The 25609-nt window shown below is 52.9% G+C and overlaps 1 protein-coding gene across 8 annotated transcripts in view; it reads right to left on the reverse strand.

Annotated features, from left to right (window-relative positions):
* Positions 1 to 15368, reverse strand: part of LOC137418139 (REST corepressor 1) — a 64471-nt gene extending 49103 nt beyond the window's left edge. For 4 of the 8 annotated variants that reach the window (XM_068104133.1, XM_068104131.1, XM_068104132.1 and 1 more), the window contains exons 1-2: positions 15088 to 15368; positions 14447 to 14592 (exon numbers count right to left, since the gene is read on the reverse strand). In XM_068104133.1, the coding sequence (XP_067960234.1) occupies positions 14447 to 14592; positions 15088 to 15353 (412 nt within the window). In that variant the 5' untranslated portion in view covers positions 15354 to 15368. The remainder of the gene's footprint in view (positions 1 to 14446; positions 14593 to 15087) is intronic. The other 4 variants (XM_078786748.1, XM_068104134.1, XM_078786747.1 and 1 more) reach the window with 3 other exon arrangements.
* Between the last annotated feature and the right edge of the window lie 10241 nt (positions 15369 to 25609).

Here is a 25609-nt window from a genome sequence, read left to right on the forward strand (position 1 = left end):
GCAGAGAGGTATTGTATGTGACACGGACAAAATGATTAGATTTTAGTAAATATCCGGATTCAGATCCGGCTAGTATAATTTTTTAAGTGATTCTTCACCATTGGGAGATAGGGCCAAAAACGATATATAGCAAGATATCTCAAAATTTTGTGGACGGATTTGGACTAAACTTGGTGGACCGGTTGGGTGTGTGACAAGACTAAATCGATTCGATTTTGGTGAAGATCTGAATATGGATTCGGATAAGAGAATTATTTAATTTTTAAGTGATTCACCATTGAGAGATCGGGCGAAAAGCGATAAATAACATGATATTTCAAAAAGTTATGGACGAGTTATAACTAATTTGGTGGACGAGTTGGTAAGGTGACAAGAACAAGCAGATTAGATTTTGGTTCAGGTCCGAATCCAGATCCGGTCTATCAGTGGATACAAAACAAACTATTCAGCCTGGCGGAGGTATGCTCTCTACCGAGTGCCATTCCAATTGCATTTTTTAACCTAATTATTGGGTAAAATGCCAGGGGCATAGAAAAGGCCCCTTTATATAAGGGTATGTGCCATGTGGCAAGGTATCGAAAAGAAGGGACTGAAGGGGCTGGGGCTCCCACGTCGATCGGAAGAATGGACGCGACAAAAAGCTGGAATTCATCCGAGTTGCTTTAATCAAACCAAACACTCAGGCACTCTGAAAAGCCCGTTTATCGGGCAGCAATATATATACATATTATCCCGGAGCGTTTGCCCAGGAAAGGCGAGAAGGGGCGTGGCCCAGCGTCCTGGCAAGTTGAGGGCGAGCCTGCCCGGGCGTCCCGACCGAGGCCTGGCAAGGTGAGCGCGGGCCTGCCCGGGCGTCCTGGACGAGCCCGGCATGGTGATCGCTCCGCGTCCTTGATAGGTGCAAGGCGATTGTGAAAACCCAGCGGTAGCCGCTACACACGTCCCCACAGAATCGACTTGCACCGGCAGGGTCAATTTGAGGGGGGTCCTGATGACCCGGCCGAAGCGACCCCTGGCGGGTCGTGGGAGGGGGTCCGGTGTGGTGGTGGGCGGTCGAGTGGGGGGCACCGTGGACGGGGGGCGGCCTCGCCGCGGCGGAAAGGCCACCCGTGGTGGGTGGTCGACGTCCACGTGCGCCGGCTTGAGGCGGTCCACCGCAATCCGGTCCGACCTGCCGCCGATGTCGATGACGAACGACTTGTCGTCCCGTCGCAGCACCCGGAAGGGCCCGTCGTACGGCGGCCGGAGTGGCCCCCGATGTGCGTCGTGACGCACAAAAACATACTCCGCTGTGCGAAGTGCTGGGGGGACGTAGGACTGGGGGTCACCGTGGTGGGATGTTGGCATGGGGGCAAACCGTCGGGCGGCCTCCTGGAGGTCCGAGCGCTGGTGAGCTGCGGACCAGGGACTGGTAGCGTCGGGCACGAATTCGCCCGGGATGCGTAGCGCCTGGCCATAGACAAGCTCGGCGGTGGATGCCTGGAGGTCCTCCTTGGGGGCCGTGCGGAGGCCCAAAAAGGACCCACGGCAGCCGGTCGGCCCAACCGCCGTCTTGAAGGCCGGCAATGAGCGCGGCCTTCATGGAGCGGTGGAATCGCTCGCACAACCCGTTTGCTTGGGGGTGGTAGGCCGTAGTACGGTGGAGCTTGACCCCCAGGTTGCGGGCGACCACGCCCCACAGCTCGGAGGTGAACTGTGGTCCGCGGTCTGACGAGATGTCCGCCGGTGCGCCGAAGCGGGCGACCCAGGTGGCGATGAAAGCCTGCGCCACGTCGGCGGTGGTGGTGGAGACGAGGGGAACGGCCTCCGGCCACCTGGTGGTCCTGTCCACCATGGTGAGCAGGTGTGTGAACCCCCGTGACGGGGGGAGGGGGCCCACCAGATCCACGTTGACGTGGTCGAAACGTCGTTCGGGCACTGTGAAAGGTGCCAGCGGGGCCTGGGTGTGTCGGTGGACCTTGGCCCGTTGGCAGGCCGTGCAGGTGCTGGTCCAATCGCGGACGTCCCGACGAAGGCCGTGCCAGACGAATCGCGCCGACACCAGCTTCTGGGAAGCTTTCCGGCCCGGGTGGGAAAGGCCGTGGAGGGAGGCGAAGATACGGCGTTGCCAGGTGACGGGCACGATGGGGCGAGGCTGGCCTTGGGAGACGTCGCAGAGCAGGACAGTGTCCGCGAAGGGGATGTCGGCCAGGCGGAGGCCCGTGTCCGCCGCCCGGAGGGCTTGCACCGTGGTGTCGGTGGTTTGGTCCGCCGCCATAAGCGCAAAGTCCACGCCCAGGTGGACCGCGTTCGCGCTGGCCCGGGAAAGACAGTCGGCCACGGCGTTGTTTTTGCCGGCGACGTGCCGGATGTCCGTGGTAAACTCCGACACGGCGGAGAGGTGGCGCTGTTGGCGGGCCGACCACGGCTCCGTGACCTTGGCCATGGCGTAAACCAACGGCTTGCGGTCGACGAACGCCGTGAAAGGTCGGCCCTCCAGGAGGTGGCGGAAATGGCGGACGGCCAGGTGTAGACCGAGGAGCTCCCGGTCAAAAGTGCTGTATTTGAGCTCGTTCGGCTGGAGCTGCCGGCTGAAAAAAGCGAGTGGCTGCCAAACCCCGTTCACCCATTGCTCATGTACGGCGCCCACCGCGTAGTCGGAGGCATCCGTGGTGAGGGGGATGGGAGCGTTGAGCACTGGGTGAGCGAGCAGTGTTGCGTCCGCGAGGGCCCGCTTTGAGCTTTGGAAGGCCGGATCCATTGCTGCGGACCAGGCGATGTCGTGCTTGGCCGGCTTGCCCCGGAGGGCTTCGTAGAGGGGCCGCATGAGTTGAGCAGCGCGGGGCACGAAGCGGTGATAAAAATTCACCATTCCCAGGAATTCCTGCAGGGCCTTTATGGTGCGGGGACGCGGGAACGTGGTGATGGCCTCGACCTTGGTTGGCAGCGGCACGGCCCCGTTCTTGGTGATGTGGTGGCCCAAAACATCAACGGCCGTCGTGCCGAAGTGGCATTTGGCCGGGTTGACGATGAGGCCGTGCTCGCTGAGGCGCCCGAACAGTGTTCGGAGGTGGAGGAGGTGCTCGGCCCGGGACGTGCTGGCGACGAGGATGTCGTCCAGGTAAACGAAAAGGAACGGCAGGTCACGCAGCACGCCGTCCATCAAGCGCTGGAACGCCTGAGCCGCGTTCTTGAGACCAAACGGCATCCGCAAGAATTCGAATAAGCCGAACGGCGTAATGACTGCCGTTTTAGGGACGTCGGCCGCCCTGACAGGTACCTGGTGATATCCCCGTATGAGATCAATTTTCGAAAAAATGACCCGTCCTGCCAGACGGGCGGAGAAGTCTTGGATATGCGGGATCGGGTACCTGTCGGGGGTGGTAGCGTCATTGAGACGGCGGTAGTTGCCACACGGGCGCCATCCACCCCCCGGCTTTGGCACGATGTGCAGTGGCGAGGCCCACGCGCTATCGGAGCTCCGCACGATGCCGAGGTGCTCCAACGCGTCGAATTCGGCCTTCGCCAGGGCGAGCTTGGCTGGGTCGAGGCGGCGGGCCCTGGCGTAGACCGGCGGGCCCGTGGTTGGGTATGTGGTGCTCGATCCCATGCCGTACTGCGACGGCCGAAAACGTCGGCCGCGTGAGGGCCGGGAACTCCGTGAGCAGGCGAGCAAACTCGTTCGCCGCCGGGACGGCGCATGCCAGCTCGGTCGGCGCGGAGCTGCTCAATGTGCATACCAGGGAGCTGAAGGTTTCGGCGTTGATTAAACGACGCCGTTGGACGTCCACCAGCAGTCCGTGTGCGCAGAGGAAGTCGGCGCCTAGCAGAGCCATGGGCACGTTTGCGGTTACAAACGTCCAAGCAAAGCGTTGGCCGCCGAAGCAGAGGGTGACGTTGCGCGGGCCGAAGGTGCGGATGGTCGATCCGTTGGCCGCAACCAAGGAGGGGCCGCAAACCGGGGACTGCCTGTCCTGGTCAGAGGCGGGTGTGACGCTCAGTTGGGCGCCGGTGTCGCACAGGAAGCGCCGTCCGGACGCTTTATCCGTGATGAACAGTAAGTTGCCCGTGTGGCCGGCGCTCATGGCTGGTAATGAACGCCGGCCCGGCCGTTTCCCGGCCTGCCGAAGGTGCACGGGGGTCGGCATGTCCGGGCCTTCTGTCCGAACCTGGCATGATAGTAACACCACGCTTGGTCAGGTGGAGGCCCCGGTCGTCGTGCTGGAGGTGGTCGGCTCGGTGTAGCGGCCGCCAATTGCGTCGGCAGTTCGGTCGTCGACCGTGCCGGGTGCTCGGGCGCCATGGGTGTTGCGTCGGACGGCGGTGGGTCCCATGTCGCCGCTGCGATGCGCTGACCTGCGGCGGAGATCTTGTCGGCTTCTCTGGCAAGGGCCCGGCGATCTGTGATCGTCGTGCTTGCCAGGGCGAGGCGTACCGGGTTAGGCAGCTGACGGAGGAACAGCTCCCGGAACAGGAATGCCGGAGCCCTGGCAAGCACGACGATCACAGATCCCCGGGCCCTTGCCAGAGAAGCCGACAAGATCTCCGCCGCAGGTCAGCGCATCGCAGCGGCGACATGGGACCCACCGCCGTCCGACGCAACACCCATGGCGCCCGAGCACCCGGCACGGTCGACGACGACCGAACTGCCGACGCAATTGGCGGCCGCTACACCGAGCCGACCACCTCCAGCACGACGACCGGGGCCTCCACCTGACCAAGCGTGGTGTTACTATCATGCCAGGTTCGGACAGAAGGCCCGGACATGCCGACCCCCGTGCACCTTCGGCAGGCCGGGAAACGGCCGGGCCGGCGTTCATTACCAGCCATGAGCGCCGGCCACACGGGCAACTTACTGTTCATCACGGATAAAGCGTCCGGACGGCGCTTCCTGAGACGGCGCTTCAGAGTGCCTGAGTGTTCGCCGAGCAGTGAAAGCATGTAGTCCATTCGCTCGGAAGGGCGCGTGTCGCCGAGCTCGGGCAGGTCGAGCAGGCGCCGTGCGCGTTCCGCCGATGGGAGGGCGAAAGCGTCGAGGAGAAGCTTCTTAATCACGTCGAGGTCACCAATGAAGGAGCTGGGGCTCCCACGTCGATCGGAAGAATGGACGCGACAAAAAGCTGGAATTCATCCGAGTTGCTTTAATCAAACCAAACACTCAGGCACTCTGAAAAGCCCGTTTATCGGGCAGCAATATATATACATATTATCCCGGAGCGTTTGCCCAGGAAAGGCGAGAGGGGGCGTGGCCCAGCGTCCTGGCTGCGGCCTGGCAAGTTGAGGGCGAGCCTGCCCGGGCGTCCTGGACGAGCCCGGCATGGTGATCGCTCCGCGTCCTTGATAGGTGCAAGGCGATTGTGAAAACCCAGCGGTAGCCGCTACAGGACATTCCATAGCTTGTAGAAAATGCCAAAAAATACAAAATAATGGGCATTCAAGAAATTTTGTGTGCATGCTGGACTACCCTTCCGCTTCCGGTCCCTCGAGCGACGGGGCTTGCTTTGATCTCTCCACGGCATCAAAGTTTGAGTGTTTTCCCGTTCGTTTCTTTGTCAAATTTCCGCTGCGTATTTTGTTGTGTATGTGTTATTGTGTGTTTCTATTTGATTTTGGTTTTGTAGTTGTTGCCAATTTGTGTGTAATTAGTCGTTTCTTTGTCCGCGCCTCGTGCGGCCTGGTGTCTCGTGCGGCCTCCTCGTCTCGACTTGTGCCCCGCCCCCTATATTCTCGTTTGTTCTTTCACCTCTGCTCCTGCTTTCTCAAATCCACGTTCTCACTTAGAGACTTTTCCCAGATTGTTTTCATGGTGTTGTTTAAATATTTATTTAAATATGCTTAAACCGCAGCGGTGATCCCTCCCCCCCCCCCCCCCCCCCCCCCCCCCCAGGATTTCCATGTTTTAAACGTTTCCCAGTGTGTACCCTGGATAAGAATAGGTACGCCGTATCCCTGCGTGTCATAGGAGGTGACTAAGAGGGTTGGCGTCAGGAAGGGCATCCGGCCATAAAAAAAAAACATTGCCTCAAAAGAGAACCATGACAATTACAACTACATGTGGGCAGGGTACAGCCCGAAGTGGAGATCGGTTTCTGAGGTTTGGGACATGGAATGTAGGGACAATGACAGGGAGATCAGGAGAAGTGGTGGAAGTATTGGTCAGAAGAAGAGTGTACATATGTTGTGTGCAAGAGACGAGATGGAAGGGAAGTGGTGTGAGAATGGTGATGGGTAGGCAGGGACAGAAATACAAGTTTGTGTGGCAAGGGTGCCTGGAGGGCGTGAATGGTGTTGGTGTCCTGTTTTCTGAGGAGTTTGTAAACAGTGTGGTGAGTGTGACTAGAGTGAGTGATAGGTTGATGATGGTGAAAATGATGATTGGAAAGCTCTTGGTGAACGTCATCTCGGGATATGCTCCGTAGGTTGGTCGGAGCGATACAGAGAAGGACAAGTTCTGGTGTGCGATAGAGAAGCTGATGGAAAACGTGAAAGATGAGGAAGTTGTTGTGGTAGGAGGAGACCTAAATGGACATGTGGGAAGGAGTATGGATGGTTTTGACGGAGTTCATGGGGGTTACGGATATGGAGTGAGAAATGGAGAAGGTGAAAGGATTTTGGAGTTTGCTGATGGAGCTGATTTGTTGATTTGTAATACTCAGTTCCAGAAAGAGGAAAATAAGCTTGTTACATACACGTCAGGTGGGTCGACGACAACCGTTGACTACCTGATGGTGCGTAGGCGAGATAGGGGGCACCTCCGAGACACAAAGGTGATCCCGGGGGAGGAGGCTGTTTCACAGCCCCACTTGGTTGTCTGCGACGTAAGGGTGAAAGGTGCGAGGAGAGCTCGGCGGGTGAAGTACCAAACCGAGAATGAAGGTGTGGAGGTTGAAAGAGGTGACAGTGAGGGAGGCATTAAAAGAGAGGCTGAGTAGGGTCGAGGATGATGTGGTTGAGCTTGAAAGTGGTTGGATGTCAATGAAAGCTAGTCTGTTGGGAGCCGTTGGTGAGGTATGTGGATGGACAAAAGGACCACCGAGGCACTCGGAAACATGGTGGTGGGATGATGAAGTTGGAAAGAGGATTGACGAGAAGAGGGAAGAAGTTCAAGGAGTGGCAGAAGGCGAAGGGTACGGGAGCAGAAACAGCAGAGCATGAAAGTTATAAGGCAGCCAGGAAGGCTGCAAAGAAAGAGGTAGCAAAGGCGCAGGAGGCATGTAGGAAAATGTTCGGAGAACGCTTGGATTCGGAAGAGGGTCAGAGAGCGGTATTCAGGATTGCAAAGCAGATAGCGAAAGAGAGGTGTGATGTGATGGGGGTGAGCTGCTTGAAGGATGAAGTGGGACAAATCGTTGTCGACCCAGATGGAATTAAAGGAAGATGGAAAAGATATATGGAAATGCTGTTGAATACAGAGAATGAATGGGATGGCAACATAGAGAGTAACCCAGTTTTAGGACCGGCAGAGAGATAACTGAGAAGGAAGTTGAGGGAAGCGATAAAAGCAATGAAGGGTAGAAAAGCGGGAGGGCCGACGGGAGTTGTGGGAGATATGTTGAAGGCAGCAGGAAGTTGGGGTGTGAAGAGAATGACAGAGATCTGTAATCTGGTGGTGAAAGAAGGCCGCATTCCAGTGGCTTGGGAACTGAGTACCCTCGTCCCTCTATACAAGGGGAAAGGTGACCCTCTGGAGTGTGGCTCGTACCGAGCGATAAAGTTATTGGAGCATGGAATGAAGGTATTGGAAAGGGTGTTGGAGAGGAGGATAAGGAAGAAAGTGAAGATCGACGAAATGCAGTTTGGATTCATGCCAGGAAGAGGAACAACAGACGCGCTTTTCATTGTGAGGCAGTTGCAGGAGAAGTACATGGAGAAGAGGAAGAAGTTGTTTCTTGGGTTTGTTGATCTGGAGAAAGCATTCGATCGGGTTCCACGCAAAGTATTGACATGGGCATTGAGGAAGTTAGGAGTGGAGGAATGGTTGATCAGAGTAGTGATGGCAATGTACAAAAGAGCGCGCACAGCTGTAAGGACGAAGGACGGGAACAGTGGTGAGTTTGAGGTGAAGGTGGGAGTGCATCAGGGGTCGGTACCAAGTCCACTACTATTTGTAGCTGTGATGGAGGTGCTGGCTCAGAACGTAAAGGAGGGTTTACCGTGGGAGTTGTTGTATGCAGATGATCTGGTGTTGATTGCGGAAAGTATGGATGGACTGAAGGAAAAGATGAACACGTGGAAGGAATGTATGGAGACAAAAGGTCTGAAGGTGAATATCGGAAAGACGAAGGTGATGGCAAGTGGTAAAGCATGTGGTGAGGTGGAAAGAACTGGGAAGTGGCCCTGTGCTGTGTGTAGGAAGGGTGTCGGAGTGAACTCCATTCAGTGTACAATGTGCGCTGAGTGGGTTCATCAAAAATGTAGTGGTCTGAGAGGGTCATTAACCAGTGTGGCAGCTACATTCAAATGTAAGGTGTGCACAGAAGGAGCTGCAGATGGAGGAAATGTTGAGTTGGATCTTGGAGACGGTGTGAAGCTGGAAGGTGTGAAAACATTTCGCTACCTCGGAGACATGCTGAATGGAGAAGGTGGATCAGACTCGGCAACGGTTGCTCGAGTGAGATGTGCATGGAAGAAGTTTCGGGAATTGAGTGGCGTGCTGATGATGAGGGGAGTGTCGTTGAAGCTGAAGGGAAAGGTGTATGCTGCATGTGTGAGAAGTGTTATGATTTATGGGAGCGAGACATGGGTAATGAACGTAGAGCAGCAACGAAGGTTGGAAAGGGTGGAAATGCGAATGGTTCGACGGATGTGCGGAGTATCGTTGAGAGAGAGGAAGACAAATGATGAATTGCGAAAGATGATGGGAATAGAGCCTGTGAAGAGGAACAGGTTGAGATTGTTTGGTCATGTGTTGAGGAAGGATGAAAGTGACTGGTTGAGAAGAGTGATGGAAATGAATGTAGAAGGAAGTAGAAGACGGGGAAGACCGAGAAAGACTTGGCTAAAGATGGTGGAAGAAGAAATGCGGGCAAGGGGGTTAACAAGGAGAGATGCAGAAAATAGGGCAAAATGGAGAAGATTGTCATGGGGACCGCAAGGCTAACCCCCGCTCTAGCAGGGAAAATGGCCTTTTAAAATGCATGTTGTTGTTGTTGTATGCTGGACTACCCTTGTGTTCTGAGGAGGAACCAAGTAATGCCCTAAAAAGTTCCTATAAAGGGGTGCCAATTTGATTCATACAGCTGCATGAAGTAAATGTATGTTATTTTCCAGATGTAGAGCGTCACCCCCATTGGGTCATAGATCTGGTCACCGCCATCAGAGATCAGAGATCTGGTCACCGCCATCAGAGATCAGAGATCTGCTCACCGCCATCAGAGATCAGAGATCTGCTCACCGCCATCAGAGATCAGAGATCTGCTCACCGCCATCAGAGATCAGAGATCTGCTCACCGCCATCAGAGATCAGAGATCTGCTCACCGCCATCAGAGATCAGAGATCTGCTCACCGCCATCAGAGATCAGAGATCTGCTCACCGCCATCAGAGATCAGAGATGTGGTCACCGCCATCAGAGATCAGAGATGTGGTCACTCCCATGAGATCAGAGATGTGGTCACTCCCATGAGATCAGAGATGTGGTCACTCCCATGAGATCAGAGATGTGGTCACTCCCATGAGATCAGAGATGTGGTCACTCCCATGAGATCAGAGATGTGGTCACTCCCATGAGATCAGAGATGTGGTCACTCCCATGAGATCAGAGATGTGGTCACTCCCATGAGATCAGAGGTCTGGTCACTCCCATGAGATCAGAGGTCTGGTCACTCCCATGAGATCAGAGGTCTGGTCACTCCCATGAGATCAGAGATGTGGTCACTCCCATGAGATCAGAGATGTGGTCACTCCCATGAGATCAGAGGTCTGGTCACTCCCATGAGATCAGAGATGTGGTCACTCCCATGAGATCAGAGATGTGGTCACTCCCATGAGATCAGAGGTCTGGTCACTCCCATGAGATCAGAGGTCTGGTCACTCCCATGAGATCAGAGGTCTGGTCACTCCCATGAGATCAGAGACGTGGTCACTCCCATGAGATCAGAGACGTGGCGACTCCCATGAGATCAGAGACGTGGCGACTCCCATGAGATCAGAGACGTGGCGACTCCCATGAGATCAGAGACGTGGCGACTCCCATGAGATCAGAGACGTGGCGACTCCCATGAGATCAGAGACGTGGCGACTCCCATGAGATCAGAGACGTGGCGACTCCCATGAGATCAGAGACGTGGCGACTCCCATGAGATCAGAGACGTGGCGACTCCCATGAGATCAGAGACGTGGCGACTCCCATGAGATCAGAGACGTGGCGACTCCCATGAGATCAGAGACGTGGCGACTCCCATGAGATCAGAGACGTGGCGACTCCCATGAGATCAGAGACGTGGCGACTCCCATGAGATCAGAGACGTGGCGACTCCCATGAGATCAGAGACCTGGCGACTCCCATGAGATCAGAGACCTGGCGACTCCCATGAGATCAGAGACCTGGCGACTCCCATGAGATCAGAGACCTGGCGACTCCCATGAGATCAGAGACCTGGCGACTCCCATGAGATCAGAGACCTGGCGACTCCCATGAGATCAGAGACCTGGCGACTCCCATGAGATCAGAGACCTGGCGACTCCCATGAGATCAGAGACCTGGCGACTCCCATGAGATCAGAGACCTGGCGACTCCCATGAGATCAGAGACCTGGCGACTCCCATGAGATCAGAGACCTGGCGACTCCCATGAGATCAGAGACCTGGCGACTCCCATGAGATCAGAGACCTGGCGACTCCCATGAGATCAGAGACCTGGCGACTCCCATGAGATCAGAGACCTGGCGACTCCCATGAGATCAGAGACCTGGCGACTCCCATGAGATCAGAGACCTGGCGACTCCCATGAGATCAGAGACCTGGCGACTCCCATGAGATCAGAGACCTGGCGACTCCCATGAGATCAGAGACCTGGCGACTCCCATGAGATCAGAGACCTGGCGACTCCCATGAGATCAGAGACCTGGCGACTCCCATGAGATCAGAGACCTGGCGACTCCCATGAGATCAGAGACCTGGCGACTCCCATGAGATCAGAGACCTGGCGACTCCCATGAGATCAGAGACCTGGCGACTCCCATGAGATCAGAGACCTGGCGACTCCCATGAGATCAGAGACCTGGCGACTCCCATGAGATCAGAGACCTGGCGACTCCCATGAGATCAGAGACCTGGCGACTCCCATGAGATCAGAGACCTGGCGACTCCCATGAGATCAGAGACCTGGCGACTCCCATGAGATCAGAGACCTGGCGACTCCCATGAGATCAGAGACCTGGCGACTCCCATGAGATCAGAGACCTGGCGACTCCCATGAGATCAGAGACCTGGCGACTCCCATGAGATCAGAGACCTGGCGACTCCCATGAGATCAGAGACCTGGCGACTCCCATGAGATCAGAGACCTGGCGACTCCCATGAGATCAGAGACCTGGCGACTCCCATGAGATCAGAGACCTGGCGACTCCCATGAGATCAGAGACCTGGCGACTCCCATGAGATCAGAGACCTGGCGACTCCCATGAGATCAGAGACCTGGCGACTCCCATGAGATCAGAGACCTGGCGACTCCCATGAGATCAGAGACCTGGCGACTCCCATGAGATCAGAGACCTGGCGACTCCCATGAGATCAGAGACCTGGCGACTCCCATGAGATCAGAGACCTGGCGACTCCCATGAGATCAGAGACCTGGCGACTCCCATGAGATCAGAGACCTGGCGACTCCCATGAGATCAGAGACCTGGCGACTCCCATGAGATCAGAGACCTGGCGACTCCCATGAGATCAGAGACCTGGCGACTCCCATGAGATCAGAGACCTGGCGACTCCCATGAGATCAGAGACCTGGCGACTCCCATGAGATCAGAGACCTGGCGACTCCCATGAGATCAGAGACCTGGCGACTCCCATGAGATCAGAGACCTGGCGACTCCCATGAGATCAGAGACCTGGCGACTCCCATGAGATCAGAGACCTGGCGACTCCCATGAGAGATCAGAGACCTGGCGACTCCCATGAGAGATCAGAGACCTGGCGACTCCCATGAGAGATCAGAGACCTGGCGACTCCCATGAGATCAGAGACCTGGCGACTCCCATGAGATCAGAGACCTGGCGACTCCCATGAGATCAGAGACCTGGCGACTCCCATGAGATCAGAGACCTGGCGACTCCCATGAGATCAGAGACCTGGCGACTCCCATGAGATCAGAGATCTGGCGACTCCCATGAGATCAGAGATCTGGCGACTCCCATGAGATCAGAGATCTGGCGACTCCCATGAGATCAGAGATCTGGCGACTCCCATGAGATCAGAGATCTGGCGACTCCCATGAGATCAGAGATCTGGCGACTCCCATGAGATCAGAGATCTGGCGACTCCCATGAGATCAGAGATCTGGCGACTCCCATGAGATCAGAGATCTGGTGACTCCCATGAGATCAGAGATCTGGTGACTCCCATGAGATCAGAGATCTGGTGACTCCCATGAGATCAGAGATCTGGTGACTCCCATGAGATCAGAGATCTGGTGACTCCCATGAGATCAGAGATCTGGTGACTCCCATGAGATCAGAGATCTGGTGACTCCCATGAGATCAGAGATCTGGTGACTCCCATGAGATCAGAGATCTGGTGACTCCCATGAGATCAGAGATCTGGTGACTCCCATGAGATCAGAGATCTGGTGACTCCCATGAGATCAGAGATCTGGTGACTCCCATGAGATCAGAGATCTGGTGACTCCCATGAGATCAGAGATCTGGTGACTCCCATGAGATCAGAGATCTGGTGACTCCCATGAGATCAGAGATCTGGTGACTCCCATGAGATCAGAGATCTGGTGACTCCCATGAGATCAGAGATCTGGTGACTCCCATGAGATCAGAGATCTGGTGACTCCCATGAGATCAGAGATCTGGTGACTCCCATGAGATCAGAGATCTGGTGACTCCCATGAGATCAGAGATCTGGTGACTCCCATGAGATCAGAGATCTGGTGACTCCCATGAGATCAGAGATCTGGTGTCTCCCATGAGATCAGAGATCTGGTGACTCCCATGAGATCAGAGATCTGGTGACTCCCATGAGATCAGAGATCTGGTGACTCCCATGAGATCAGAGATCTGGTGACTCCCATGAGATCAGAGATCTGGTGACTCCCATGAGATCAGAGATCTGGTGACTCCCATGAGATCAGAGATCTGGTGACTCCCATGAGATCAGAGATCTGGTGACTCCCATGAGATCAGAGATCTGGTGACTCCCATGAGATCAGAGATCTGGTGACTCCCATGAGATCAGAGATCTGGTGACTCCCATGAGATCAGAGATCTGGTGACTCCCATGAGATCCGAGATCTGGTGACTCCCATGAGATCAGAGATCTGGTGACTTCCATGAGATCAGAGATCTGACATGACTCCCATGAGATCAGAGCTCTGGTCACCCCCATCAGAGATCTGGTCATCCACACAAGAGATCTGGTCATCCACACAAGAGATCTGGTCATCCACACAAGAGATCTGGTCATCCACACAAGAGATCTGGTCATCCACACAAGAGATCTGGTCATCCACACAAGAGATCTGGTCATCCACACAAGAGATCTGGTCACCCCCATCAGAAACCTGGTCACTCCCATCAGAGATCAAAATCACGTTACTGCGACCATACAGCTGGTTATTCCACAAGAGGAACAACAGTTACCACCACAAGAGGGAGCCCAGAACCCGTCCATGGACGCGCTCATCTTGGCAAAAATGCTTTTAAAATCCCGGAGTTTATCGCAAGCGGATCAATCACGATGATGAAGAGCAGACCCACCGTGGCTGCACCGTACGTTGGGAGCGACACCGAGTCTGGGCAAAGCCAATCAATGGATCGTTAACGAAGATTCAAAAACAAAAACACGTGCAACGTCCGTCCACCCATCCCCCAACTTGTCTCTCTCCCGGATTTGGAACACGATCATCACATCTCGGATCCATTCTCTTGTGATTCCGCAGATACAGGGAAGAAATTAAATTAAAATAATCAGAGAAAGAGGACGTTTTTATTTATCAAGACAGGTGCGTCGAGCGAGAACAACATATTTGTGTTAATCACGGCAACAACAATACGAGCAGGTCCGGGAAAATGACAATAAAAAAACATCCTCCGTCATTGGAAAAACGCAATAAGGGAAAAACCGGTTTCTTCAATTAAAAAAAACGGAATCAACGGGAATAAACGGTTTTTTAAATTTTAAACCAATCATCGCGAACATCAAAAGCAGGATGATTATTACATCAATGTGCACAATGACCCCTCGGCCGTGTCAGGTTACCGGGGGCCCGGTGCCGGAGCCGCGCACGCGACACCTACCTGGTTGGTAGTCGGGAATGGTCGCCTGGTAGTCGCTTCCCACACGCATCGTGCCATCTGCGGAACGGGACGATAAAACGGGAGGCAAAGCTTGGCGCTTTCTCCTCTCGGCCATCTTGCCAGCAGAGCGATCCGTGCCGCTCGCTCTATCTCAGACACTCGCACCCATCGCATGTCACCTTCTCACGGCACCGTTATCACGACGCCTTCCGCTGCTTATCGAACATACTCGTACATTTGCATTAACATTTCTCGCGACAGTCGCCAAGAACAAAGCTTGGACGAATATGGAGAAGGCGACCACACATAAAAATGACACGCCGACTTATACACCGCTCGAAAGGGTTACCGTCTACAATTGCATATTCAACTCGCGATCATTACAAACAATTCTCGTTTTATAAACAACGTAATATATCTACAGCCTGAAAAGCTGTCAAACGTATGAATTTCTGCGCCATCCCTCCCTCTTCGGCTCGTCCCATCAGCGTGTGTGGGCCTAATTGGCAATAGATTCACTTGACGGACATTTTTTAAATGAAGAAGAGCAATTTCTCATTCGTTCGCTCTTCTTGCCGCCGTGCGGTGCACGCTTCGCGTCTGGTGCTCTCAAGACCCCGCGGTCTTCAGGACCGACTCACCTCTCTCGTCCTCGCTCGAATCCCCGGCGCTCTCCGCCACCTCCACCTGGAATCCGCGCCCCGCTGACAGCGTTCGACGCCTCTTCGGCACCCTGTGTCTCTCCCTGTCGCCGTCTCTCAACTCCGGGTCCTTGTCCGCGCTCCTCTCGAACACTGCGAGCATCTTCCTGGGTCGCTCCATCAACCTCGGCCGGACCTGCCCTGTTGCTTACACGCGTTTCATTCCTGATTCCTTCTTTTGCTCGACATCTGCTTCCCTTATTCATTCAAACCTTCCTAACCTTTTTTTTTGTCCCTAATTTTATACCAGCGTCTCGCTTGCCACCTGTCAGATACATTTTCACTGCAACTAACGGGAGACGTCGAACGCGTGAGGTAAAAGTCGGAAATATTAAGAGAAGTTCGGTGTCATTTTACATTTATTGCAATTAAATTAAATGAAAAGGACTAAATTATGTGGAGGAGAGCAGAGGGTCGTTTTTGAAATATATATCATGAGGGTCTTGCCGCCGCCGCTGGTTTCGCGCCTCATGAAACACTCAGAGACGAGCAGAGGATTTAACAGAAGGGGCGGAGTTAACGAATGTCGCATGACGTCACGACGGCGGTTCAACGTTCTGTGATGCAAAGGGATGCGTGATCTCAGTGAACAGCCAATAACTTCCTTTTGACGACAAGAAGAAGCTTATTCGATTTTGGTTCAGGTCCGAATCCAGATCTGACCTATCAGTGGGATACAAAACGTAAACTGTTCACCTGGCGGAGGTATGCTCTCTACTGCGTGTCGTTCTAGTTTTAAAATTGACTTGGAAACTGGAAAGGTACTCTACATGACCAAAAGTATGCGGACACCCCTTCTAATTAGTGGATTCGGCTGTTTCAGCCACACCAGTTGCTGGCAGGTATATATAATCAAGCACACAGCCATGCAATCTCCATAGACAAACATTGGCAGTAGAATGGGCCATACTGAAGAGCTCAGTGACTTTCAACATGGCACCGTCATAGGATGCCACATTTCCAACAAGTCAGTTCGTCAAATTTCTGCCCTGGTAGAGCTGCCCCGGTCAACTGCAAGTGCTGTTATTGTGAAGTGGAAACGTCTCGGAGCAACAACAGCTCAGCCGTGGAGTGGTAGGCCACACAAGCTCACCGAACGGGACCGCCGAGTGCTGAAGCGCGTAAAAATCATCTGTCCTCGGTTGCAACACTCACTACCGAGTTCCAAACTGCCTCTGGAAGCAACGTCAGCGCAACAACTGTTCATCAGGAGCTTCATGAAATGGGTTTCCATGGCCGAGCAGCCGCACACAAGCCTAATATCACCATGCACAATGTCAAGCATCGGCTGGAGTGGTGTAAAGCTCGCCGCCATTGGACTCTGGAGCAGTGGAAACGCGTTCTCTGGAGTGATGAATCACGCTTCACCATCTGGCAGTCCGACAGACGAATCTGGGTTTGGCGGATGCCAGGAGAACGCTACCTGCCCGAATGCATAGTGCCAACTGTAAAGTTTGGTGGAGGAAGAATAATGGTCTGGGGCTGTTTTTCATGGTTTTGGCTAGGCCCCTTGGTTCCAGTGAATGGAAATATTAATGCTACAGCATACAATGACATTCTAGACAATTGTGTGCTTCCAACTTTGTGGTGATGTGAAGGGAAATTTTTACGATACAGCATACAATGACATTCGAGAATCTAGACGATTGTGTGCTTCTAACTTTGTGGCAACAGTTTGTGGAAGGCCCTTTCCTGTTTCAGCATGACAATGACCCCGTGCACAAAGTGTGGTCCATACAGAAATGGTTTATCGAAATTGGTGTGGAAGAACTTGACTGGCCTGCACAGAGCCCTGACCTCAACCCCTTCGAACACCTTTGGGATGAATTGGAACACCGACAGTGAGCCAAGCCCAATCACCCAACATCAGTGCCCGATCTCACTAATGCTCTTTTTAAAAAAAAAAAGTATTTTGTTTTTTTTGGGGGGAGGAGGGATACAAGGTCAAGTCTCGTGTAAGAGCTAACATTCATCACACAAAAAGTCAAACCGACACATAAAACATATAATAAGGGGAGCGGTGGACAAGATACAAGTATACAAGATCGAGGCTCGTGTAAGAGCTGACATTAATGACAAAAAAACAAACGGACACATAAAACATATAATAAGGGGAGCGGTGGACAAGATACAAGTATACAAGATCGAGGCTCGTGTAAGAGCTGACATTAATGACAAAAAAACAAACGGACACATAAAACATATAATAAGGGGAGCGGTGGACAAGATACAAGTATACAAGATCGAGGCTAGTCTAAGAGCTGACATTAATGACAAAAAAACAAACGGCCACATAAGACAAAATAAAGGGAGCGGGAGACAAGATGGGGAGAGAGGGGGAAGCATACAAGTACAACATTTGAGAGCAGGGACATCGGGAGATATGTGGGAGGGAGAGGGCTTGGAGGGAGAAGTGTGGGAAGGGTGGTGTGGGATGGGAGAAGTAAAAAAAAAACTTGCCTTGCCTTGCCTTGTGCCTGAATGTGCCTGAATGTGCCTTGTGCCTGAATGTGCCTGAATGTGCCTTGTGCTTGAATGGAAGCAAATCCCCACAGCAATGTTCCAACATCTAGTGGAAAGCCTTCCCAGAAGAGTGGAGGTTGTTATAGCAGCATAGGGGGGACCAACTCCATATTAATGCCCATGATTTTGGAATGAGATGTTCGACGAGCACATACGGGTGTGATGTTCAGGTGTCCACATACTTTTGGCCATGTCGTGTATCTGGATGCAATTGGAATGTGGAAGTATGAATTAATGATTGTGTAGACTTGATGGGCCTCATGGTCTTCTGCGTGGATGTCCCTCTTGTGTTTCATTTTATAACCACGAAAACTGGGAAGAGACCATTTATTTAATACTTATGCAGGGGGGTGGGGGGGAGTCGGGGTAGTTTACATTGGGAAGAGGATGGGGATGGGAGATAAGGGATGGGAGGGTAGAAAGTCATTGGGAGAAGCAGAAGAAGTTGAGGAGGAAGAGGGGAGGAGGATGTGGTTATGTTGTCAAGATTCCCATGTCTCCGCTGACGAAGTTGCTGGACTCAGGAGGCATTATGTTTTCGGGGCGTCCGTCCATACGTCCTTGATAGGCGCCCGCGGAACTACGTAACTTCCGGTTAGTGCACCCTTCGCGACAAGTCACGTGATTGGATACGTTGAAAACAAACCACAAAAGGGCACGTGTTACAGCTTACTTCCGGTAGTGTCGCCCTCATGTATAGGTTTTCGTCACTGCAATAGCTTTAGAACGGCTGAAGTGATCGAAGTCAAACTTGGCATTGATCTAAGTCAAAAAGTCACACTTGGCAAAAATTGCTCGCTCTCTTTCCAAACAGCTGTTAACAGGCCGCCCGCAAAATCAACTGATAAGTTCCGGGCCACATGAGCTGTCGTGGTGCCAGTGCCACTAACTGCAGACTTCTTCAATGCAGATTCGCCACACCTGCACGTTCTCATATCTTGAGCCGCAGAGCTCTCGTGTGTGCTTTGTAAAGACGTAGGCTAAACAGAGGATAAGAACATTAAAAACGGACAGCCGGATGGTTCAATAGGGGAGGACAAAAGAGTAGGGTCGGAAAAACAAACTGGACATACGCAACGCATATCTATTGCACAAACAGTATGTTGTAGGAGTTGCGGATGACGAGAGGACGAGACATCTCAGCTGTTCAAAGCTCCTTTATTCCAACAGTACTGAAATCATGACCGGCACTCATACAGCTTTTATAACGGCAAAACCCTCTTCGGAGGGCGTGGCTCCAACAACCTTGCGCACGCCACGCCCACACCATCAAAAGCCCCACTGGGCCGTGCCCGTGGATTATGTCCCAATAAGGTAACCGCTACATGCGCCCCCCCCCCCCCCCCCAGAATGCACTTGCACGGGCAATGTCAGTTTTCGGGGGGCCTTAACCACCCGGCCGAAATGACTGATGACCCAGCAGGGACTGTGAGCGGCTTGGCGGTGGGCGGGCCAACCGGGGACTTATCCGACGGGGGACGGCCCTGCCGTGGGGATTGAGCTAACCGAGGGGGCTGGTCAAGGCCTCGGGGGAGGCTGCTGAGGTTCCTCACGGGCCTCCCGACGCTGCTGAGGTTCCTCACGGGCCTCCCGAGGCTGCTGAGGTTCCTCACGGGCCTCTCGAGGCTGCTGAGGTTCCTCACGGGCCTCCCGAGGCTGCTGAGGTTCCTCACGGGCCTCCCGAGGCTGCTGAGGTTCCTCACGGGCCTCCCGAGGCTACTGAGGTTCCTCACGGGCCTCCCGAGGCTGCTGAGGTTCCTCACGGCCCTCTTCAGTAAAGCGCGACGGTGTCCGCCAGCGGCGGAGGCTCGACGGGGCCGGTGTCCCATGCGGCCGCACCACATTGCTGTCTGGCGGAGAAATACTTGTCTGCTTCCCTGGCCAGGGCGCGGAAATCCTCAACAGCCGAGTTGGCCAGGGCTGACCGTACCAGTCCTGGCAGCTGCTGCAGGAATGCCTCCCTGAAGAGGAAACATGGTTGGTGGCTGCCCAGGAGAGGCAACATGTCATCCATAGGCTCCGCCGGCTTGGAATCCTCCAGCCCGGGGAGAGAAAGTAGTTCGGGGGCGCGCTCGGCCTCAGTGCGCTCGACGGTTACGAGCAGCAGCGCTTTTAGCGTCTCGTACTTGCGGTCCTTGTCGTTCCCAAAACTCCGGCAGTTTAATCGAAACTGCGCTTTTTGCCATGTTCGTTTGAAGCTCCTAAACGTCGAGAGGTAGACGGGGTCACCAATGTAGAAGTTGTGGATGACGAGAGGACGAGACACATCTCAGCTGTTCAAAGCTCCTTTATTCCAACAGCCCTGAAATCACGACCGGAACTCATACAGCTTTTATAACGCCAAAACCCTCTTCGGAGGGCGTGGCTCCAACAACCGCGCGCACGCCATGCCCACACCATCAAAAGCCCCACTGGCCCGTGCCCGTGGATTATGTCCCAATAAGGTAACCGCTACATGCGCATATCTTTTGCACAAACAGTACGTCAGGCTTATTGAAAACAAATGCAAAGAAATAACTATCCTTCTAGTAAACAGTTTTATTATCCCCTAAGGATCATTCCCAAAACATCATGTCCACCTTCCTCCTTCATCCTTCCTTGAGGCCTAGCTCCAAAGGTGAGGAGTAGCATTGGGGTCTGACCATACAGTACAACGCCATACCCTATTCTAACCCCACATGCACAGGATTTCAAAAATAGTTCATACTTATACTGCATTCAAAAAGAATCATTAAGGCTACTTAATTACTCATCTTCTACACATGTGCTTGCTTAAATCTCGAGTCTATATCGAGATGGAATTTAAATCGTGTGGTTGGAATGCAACAGGATTTCCGCTCCTTCTTTCTCTAAAGAGTCTTTGAAATTTGTAAGGTCTCTAGCCCCTCCTATTCAGTATAAGACCCCTTTCCGAACTCACCAAAGTATTTGAAATGGCCCGGAGGACCCAGAAAATGCACAATGTGTCTTTTTTTGCCTGGAGAGCCCACAAAATTACTTATTGGTTTGGAGGGCCAACAAAATGACATTGGTCTGGAGGGCCAACAAAATGACTTATTGGTCTGGAGGGCCCACAAAATGACTTCTTGGTCTGGAGGGCCAACAAAATGACTTATTGGTCTGGAGGGCCCACAAAATGACTTATTGGTCTGGAGGGCCAACAACATGACATTGGTCTGGAGGGCCCACAAAATGACGTATTGGTCTGGAGGGCCCACAAAATGACGTATTGGTCTGGAGGGCCAACAAAATGACTTATTGGTCTGGAGGACCCACAAAATGACTTGTAGGTCTGGAGGGCCAACAAAATGACTTATTGGTCTGGAGGGCCCACAAAATGATTTCTTGGCCAATGTGGCCCACAAAATGACTTATTGGTCTGGAGGGCCCACAAAATGACATTGGTCTGGAGGGCCCACAAAATGACATAGGTCTGGGGGGTCAACAAAATGACTTATAGGTCTGGAGGGCCCACAAAATGACTTATTGGTCTGGAGGGCCCACAAAATGATGTATAGGTCTGGAGGGTCCCCAAAATGACTTATTGGTCTGGAGGGCCCACAAAATGACTTCTTGGCCAATGTGGCCCACAAAATATCTTATTGGCCCATGTGGTCCACAAACGTCTTTTTGGCCCATGTGGCCCTCAAAATGTCTTATTGGCCCATGTGGCCCTCAAAATGTCTTCTTGGCCAAAATGGTGCAAAACCAGGTCTTTGTGGCCCATGTGACCCTCAAAATGTCTTCTTAGGCCATAAGGTCCACAAACAAGCCCTTAATTTGCCCCACGTGGCCCACAAGCAAGTGACAATGCAGCAGGTGGCAAGACTGACTGGCAAAGGACATGCAGTTGAGTGGCTGCAGATGGTACAAGTCAGCAGGAGCTTTGTGTTGGCAGAACGTAGGCAGGCTGGCTTTAGCCCTAACCCATCCTATCCCTACCTACCCCATTAATCCCTCTAATCTGTACTATCTCCTGCCCCTCAGAGCCCCTCTGAACTAATCTATCGCTCCCAGGGACCACTTGTCCATAAGCTACCCTTCTCCCGGGAGGAAGAGCGCACGGTGACAATGATGAGATGGCGTGCCTGACAAGGCTCACTAGCTGAGCAGCCGAATGAGTGGGGGAGAGGGAATGAGGGAGTGCGTACCTCTATTCTAACAATTTGGGAGGCAATGGGTCGAGTCAACATCCAATTACTATACTCCGTTTAAATCTGGCAGCCGCAGACATCAACAATGGTGCGAAGGGGCAGCATCTCTAACTATCCTAACCTCATAAAACAACATGTTCCCTTTAACATTATTCCCCATCTACTGTGGTTGGTTCAATGTAACCAAATTTATCCACAGCCACAGGAGAAAGGATTGGGGTGAGGTGGGTTTAACGAGGAGAGAAAAGATCATGGGTTTGGATTGGGGACGATCTGAGATGATGGTGAACACCTGGAGGGAAGAATGAGATTGAAGAGGTTGTGAATGTTGCTTCCACAGGTGGGACAAAAGGGGAGTGGAGATGAGCAGTGATGCTGGATTCAGGTCGTTCCACTAGAAGTGAGTTGGTGGTGGACTGCGTATATCCTACAGAAATATGGTGGTGGACAAACCATGGCAACAGCAGAGGGTGCAAGACCAGAATGGAGGTGGTAGCAGAGAGAGAGAGAGAGAGACCACCGACCTGTCCACGATGGCGAAGTGGTAGGCCCATAGAATCAGCTTCGTCTTGGGAGATTCCAATAGCCCCGAAGGCCTTGGTTTCCATGGCGTCAAGCTGAGCAGGATGTGAGGCAGGGAGCCCACCCAGAGGGGAAAGCTGTACTCCATCAAGCTATGGATGAAGGCCTTGCAGGTGGATATGAGTTCAGGTGTGCCAAGGAAGGACTTTGTACGACGGAGGATGCCCAGTCAGTGGCTGCCTTTGGAGGCCAAGTTTGAAATGTGGTTTGCTCAAGAAAGCTCATGGCTGATAGTGAGAGCCGGGAGTTTGAATGGCTGAACTTCCTCAAGAGGATTGTTAAGAAGGTAGATTGGGAGGGTTTGCCAGACAATTTGGAGAGCAAGACACGAGCCAGACTGTATCGAAAGCATGAGATATGTCCAGAGAGACGGCAGTGATCTCATGTCTGCCATTGAGGGCCTCCATCCATTGTTGGGTGAGTAGAAGCAGCTTGTCCGATGAAATCAAATTGCTGATCTGAGATGAGGTTGTTGGAGAAAACGGAAGGATTCCATAACCTTGCTGATGAGTGGAAGTACTGTAAGCCGATAGGTCTGTAGTGAAGGGGATCCATTTGTTGATCCCCTTTACTACGCCTGTTTGACTGTCTGTCTGTGTTTCTTTCTTTGGGAAAGATATCTCAAAAACGTATAGATGGATTCGGACGAAACTTGGTGGATAATTGGAATAGGTAACAAGAACAAGTCGATTAGAGTTTGAATAAGTTCGGGATGCAGATCCGGTCATCAGTGGAATCCAGAATATAAACTATTCAGCCTGGTTTATATAATGCAGTGATGTTGGTGGATTTTCAAGCAGATGGAAGATGCCCTAGGGCAAGTGATTGGGTGTAAAGGGCAGAGAGAGAATTTGCAAGAGCAGCACTGCAGGTCGAGGGTTGAAAGAACCTTCTCCAGCAGCAGTTTGTTATGACAGGGAAGGATGGATACCGAGTGTGAGGGATTGGGGACAAGATTTGGGAGCAAAAATCGAATTGAGAATTGGCCTTCTCACGAGCGGAGTCGGCTAGTGTGCCATTTGAAGAGAAAGAAGGAATGAGGCTGAACAGTTGATGTTTTGCATCCCACTGATAGACCGGATTTGGATCTGGACTTGAACCAAAATCTAATCGGCTTGTTCCTGTCACCTACCCAACTCATAGGGCAGGAAATGGAGGGGGGAGGCGAGGGGAAGGTAGAAGGGTTAATCTTATAGTTAATCGAGGGGTAATCTCACACTCTCACTACGTCTCTCCGAAAAGACCGACTGGACAACCCTACCATCTACATTCTGAACAATCCTCTCCAAGAAGTTCTGTCACTCAATATTTTGGGTCTCACTATCTGCGATGATCTTTCCTGGGGAAACCACATTTCCAAGAGAGCCGACAAAGCCAGTCGCCGACTGGGCATCCTCTGTCGTGCGAAGTCCTTCCTTGGCACACCTGAGCTCCTCACCACATACAAGGCTTTCATCCACAGCTCAATGGAATACTGCTCTCCCCTCTGGGCTGGTGCTCCTGCCTCACACCTAGCTCGGCTTTACGCTGTTGAAACCAAAGCTTTCAGAATCATTGGAATCTCCCGCGATGAAGCTATCTCTGAAAGCCTTTCTCTCTCACCGCAGGCAGGTAGGTGGTCTTTCCGTCTTCTACCGACTCCTCTCCGGCCTTGCTCCCCCAGCTCTCTCTGTGCTCTGTCCCCCAAATATTCCTTTAGGTCGCACAAGATCTGCCAGAAACCCTCTTATGGTTAAAATGCCAAAATCTAGGCTCTCTGCTCACCTTCACTCTTTCATTCCCCTTTTCTCCCACCTCTGGAACAAACTCCCCCACTCCCTTCAATCCCACTTCTCCCTCCAGGTCTTTAAAACAGCTGTTCACCACCATCTCTTATCTTCCCCCATCCAAAACCTTGATCTTTTCTCATCATCATGTCGCCCCGCCGTTACGGCATTGGTGTTCAATTCTTGTGAACCCGCTTGTGGCTATACAGTCCGAGTGCCGATTTGCATCGGCGTCCACAAGTTGTACAAATCCATTTAGAGTCGGCAGGCACCGGTTGCCGCTCGCGTTCCTTACGCTTCCTGCGGGCTTCTTTGGCGGCATCTATACGACCCTTTTCCGCGGAGTCGCATCGTGTATGGATCAAGCTACGCCATTTCGGTCGATCACTGGACAGAGCTTGTAAATTGTCGAGCGGGATGTCACATTCTTTCAAATGTGCACGCAGTGTATCCTGGAAACACAGTTTGGGCCCGGCCCACTGATCTCTCTCCTTCGTGCAGTTCTCCCATAAAAATAAAACGTGGGATCCTGTCTGCGTCCATCCTCAACACATGGCCGACCCAACGGAGCTGGGCCTTTTGCAAGGTGCATGCGATGGATTGCATTTCAGCTCGCTCGAGTACTTCTGTATCCGGCACGAGATCGGACCAATGGATGCCTTGAATTTGTCGTAGGCATCGGGAGTGAAAGCCATTCGGTCTGCGAAGGTGGCGTGCATAGCAATTCCAAGATTCGGCTCCGTACAGGAGAGAGGGGATGACAACTGCTTTGTACACGGCCAATTTTTGTGTTCACTTTGAGCCCACGTCCTTCCCAGACTCTGCTGTGGAGTCGGGCAAACGTAACACTCGCTTTGCGGATTCTTTGGTCGATTTCCTTGTCCATGGTTGCGGTATTCGATAAGCACGTGCCCAGGTACGTGAATTCTTTTGTGACTGACAATACGTGACCCCCGATCGTAATTGCTGGTTCAACGTACGGGCTTCCCGGCGCTGGTTGATACAAAACCACGGTCTTTTGCAAACTGATAATCAGACCAAACGCCTCCATGGCCTCAGCAAAACGGTCAACGATACGCTGCATTTCCTCTGGTGTGTGGGCAATCAAGGCTGTATCATCGGCAAACAGCAGGTCACGTATTACCATGGTCTTGGTCTTTGTGTAGGCTTTTAGACGTTGGAGGTTGTAGAGGTTTCCGTCAGCACGAGAACGGACGTGTACGCCAGGCTCCAGATCGTTCGAGGCACGCCCGATAGCTGCCGCTAGATAGACCCCAAACATGGTTGGCGCAAGCACACAGCCTTGTTTTACTCCCGTCGTAATGCTGAATACGTCCGTCTCATCCCCGTCTGCCGCCACTTTGCCTCTCATTTTGTCGTGAAAACTCCGCAGCAACTTGATGAAGTGGTCTGGACATCCATAGCGAGCAAGAAGTT

The sequence above is a fragment of the Myxine glutinosa genome, chromosome 11 (genome assembly GCF_964187855.1).
Source record: "Myxine glutinosa chromosome 11, kmMyxGlut1.1, whole genome shotgun sequence".
NCBI classification, from domain to species: domain Eukaryota; kingdom Metazoa; phylum Chordata; class Myxini; order Myxiniformes; family Myxinidae; genus Myxine; species Myxine glutinosa.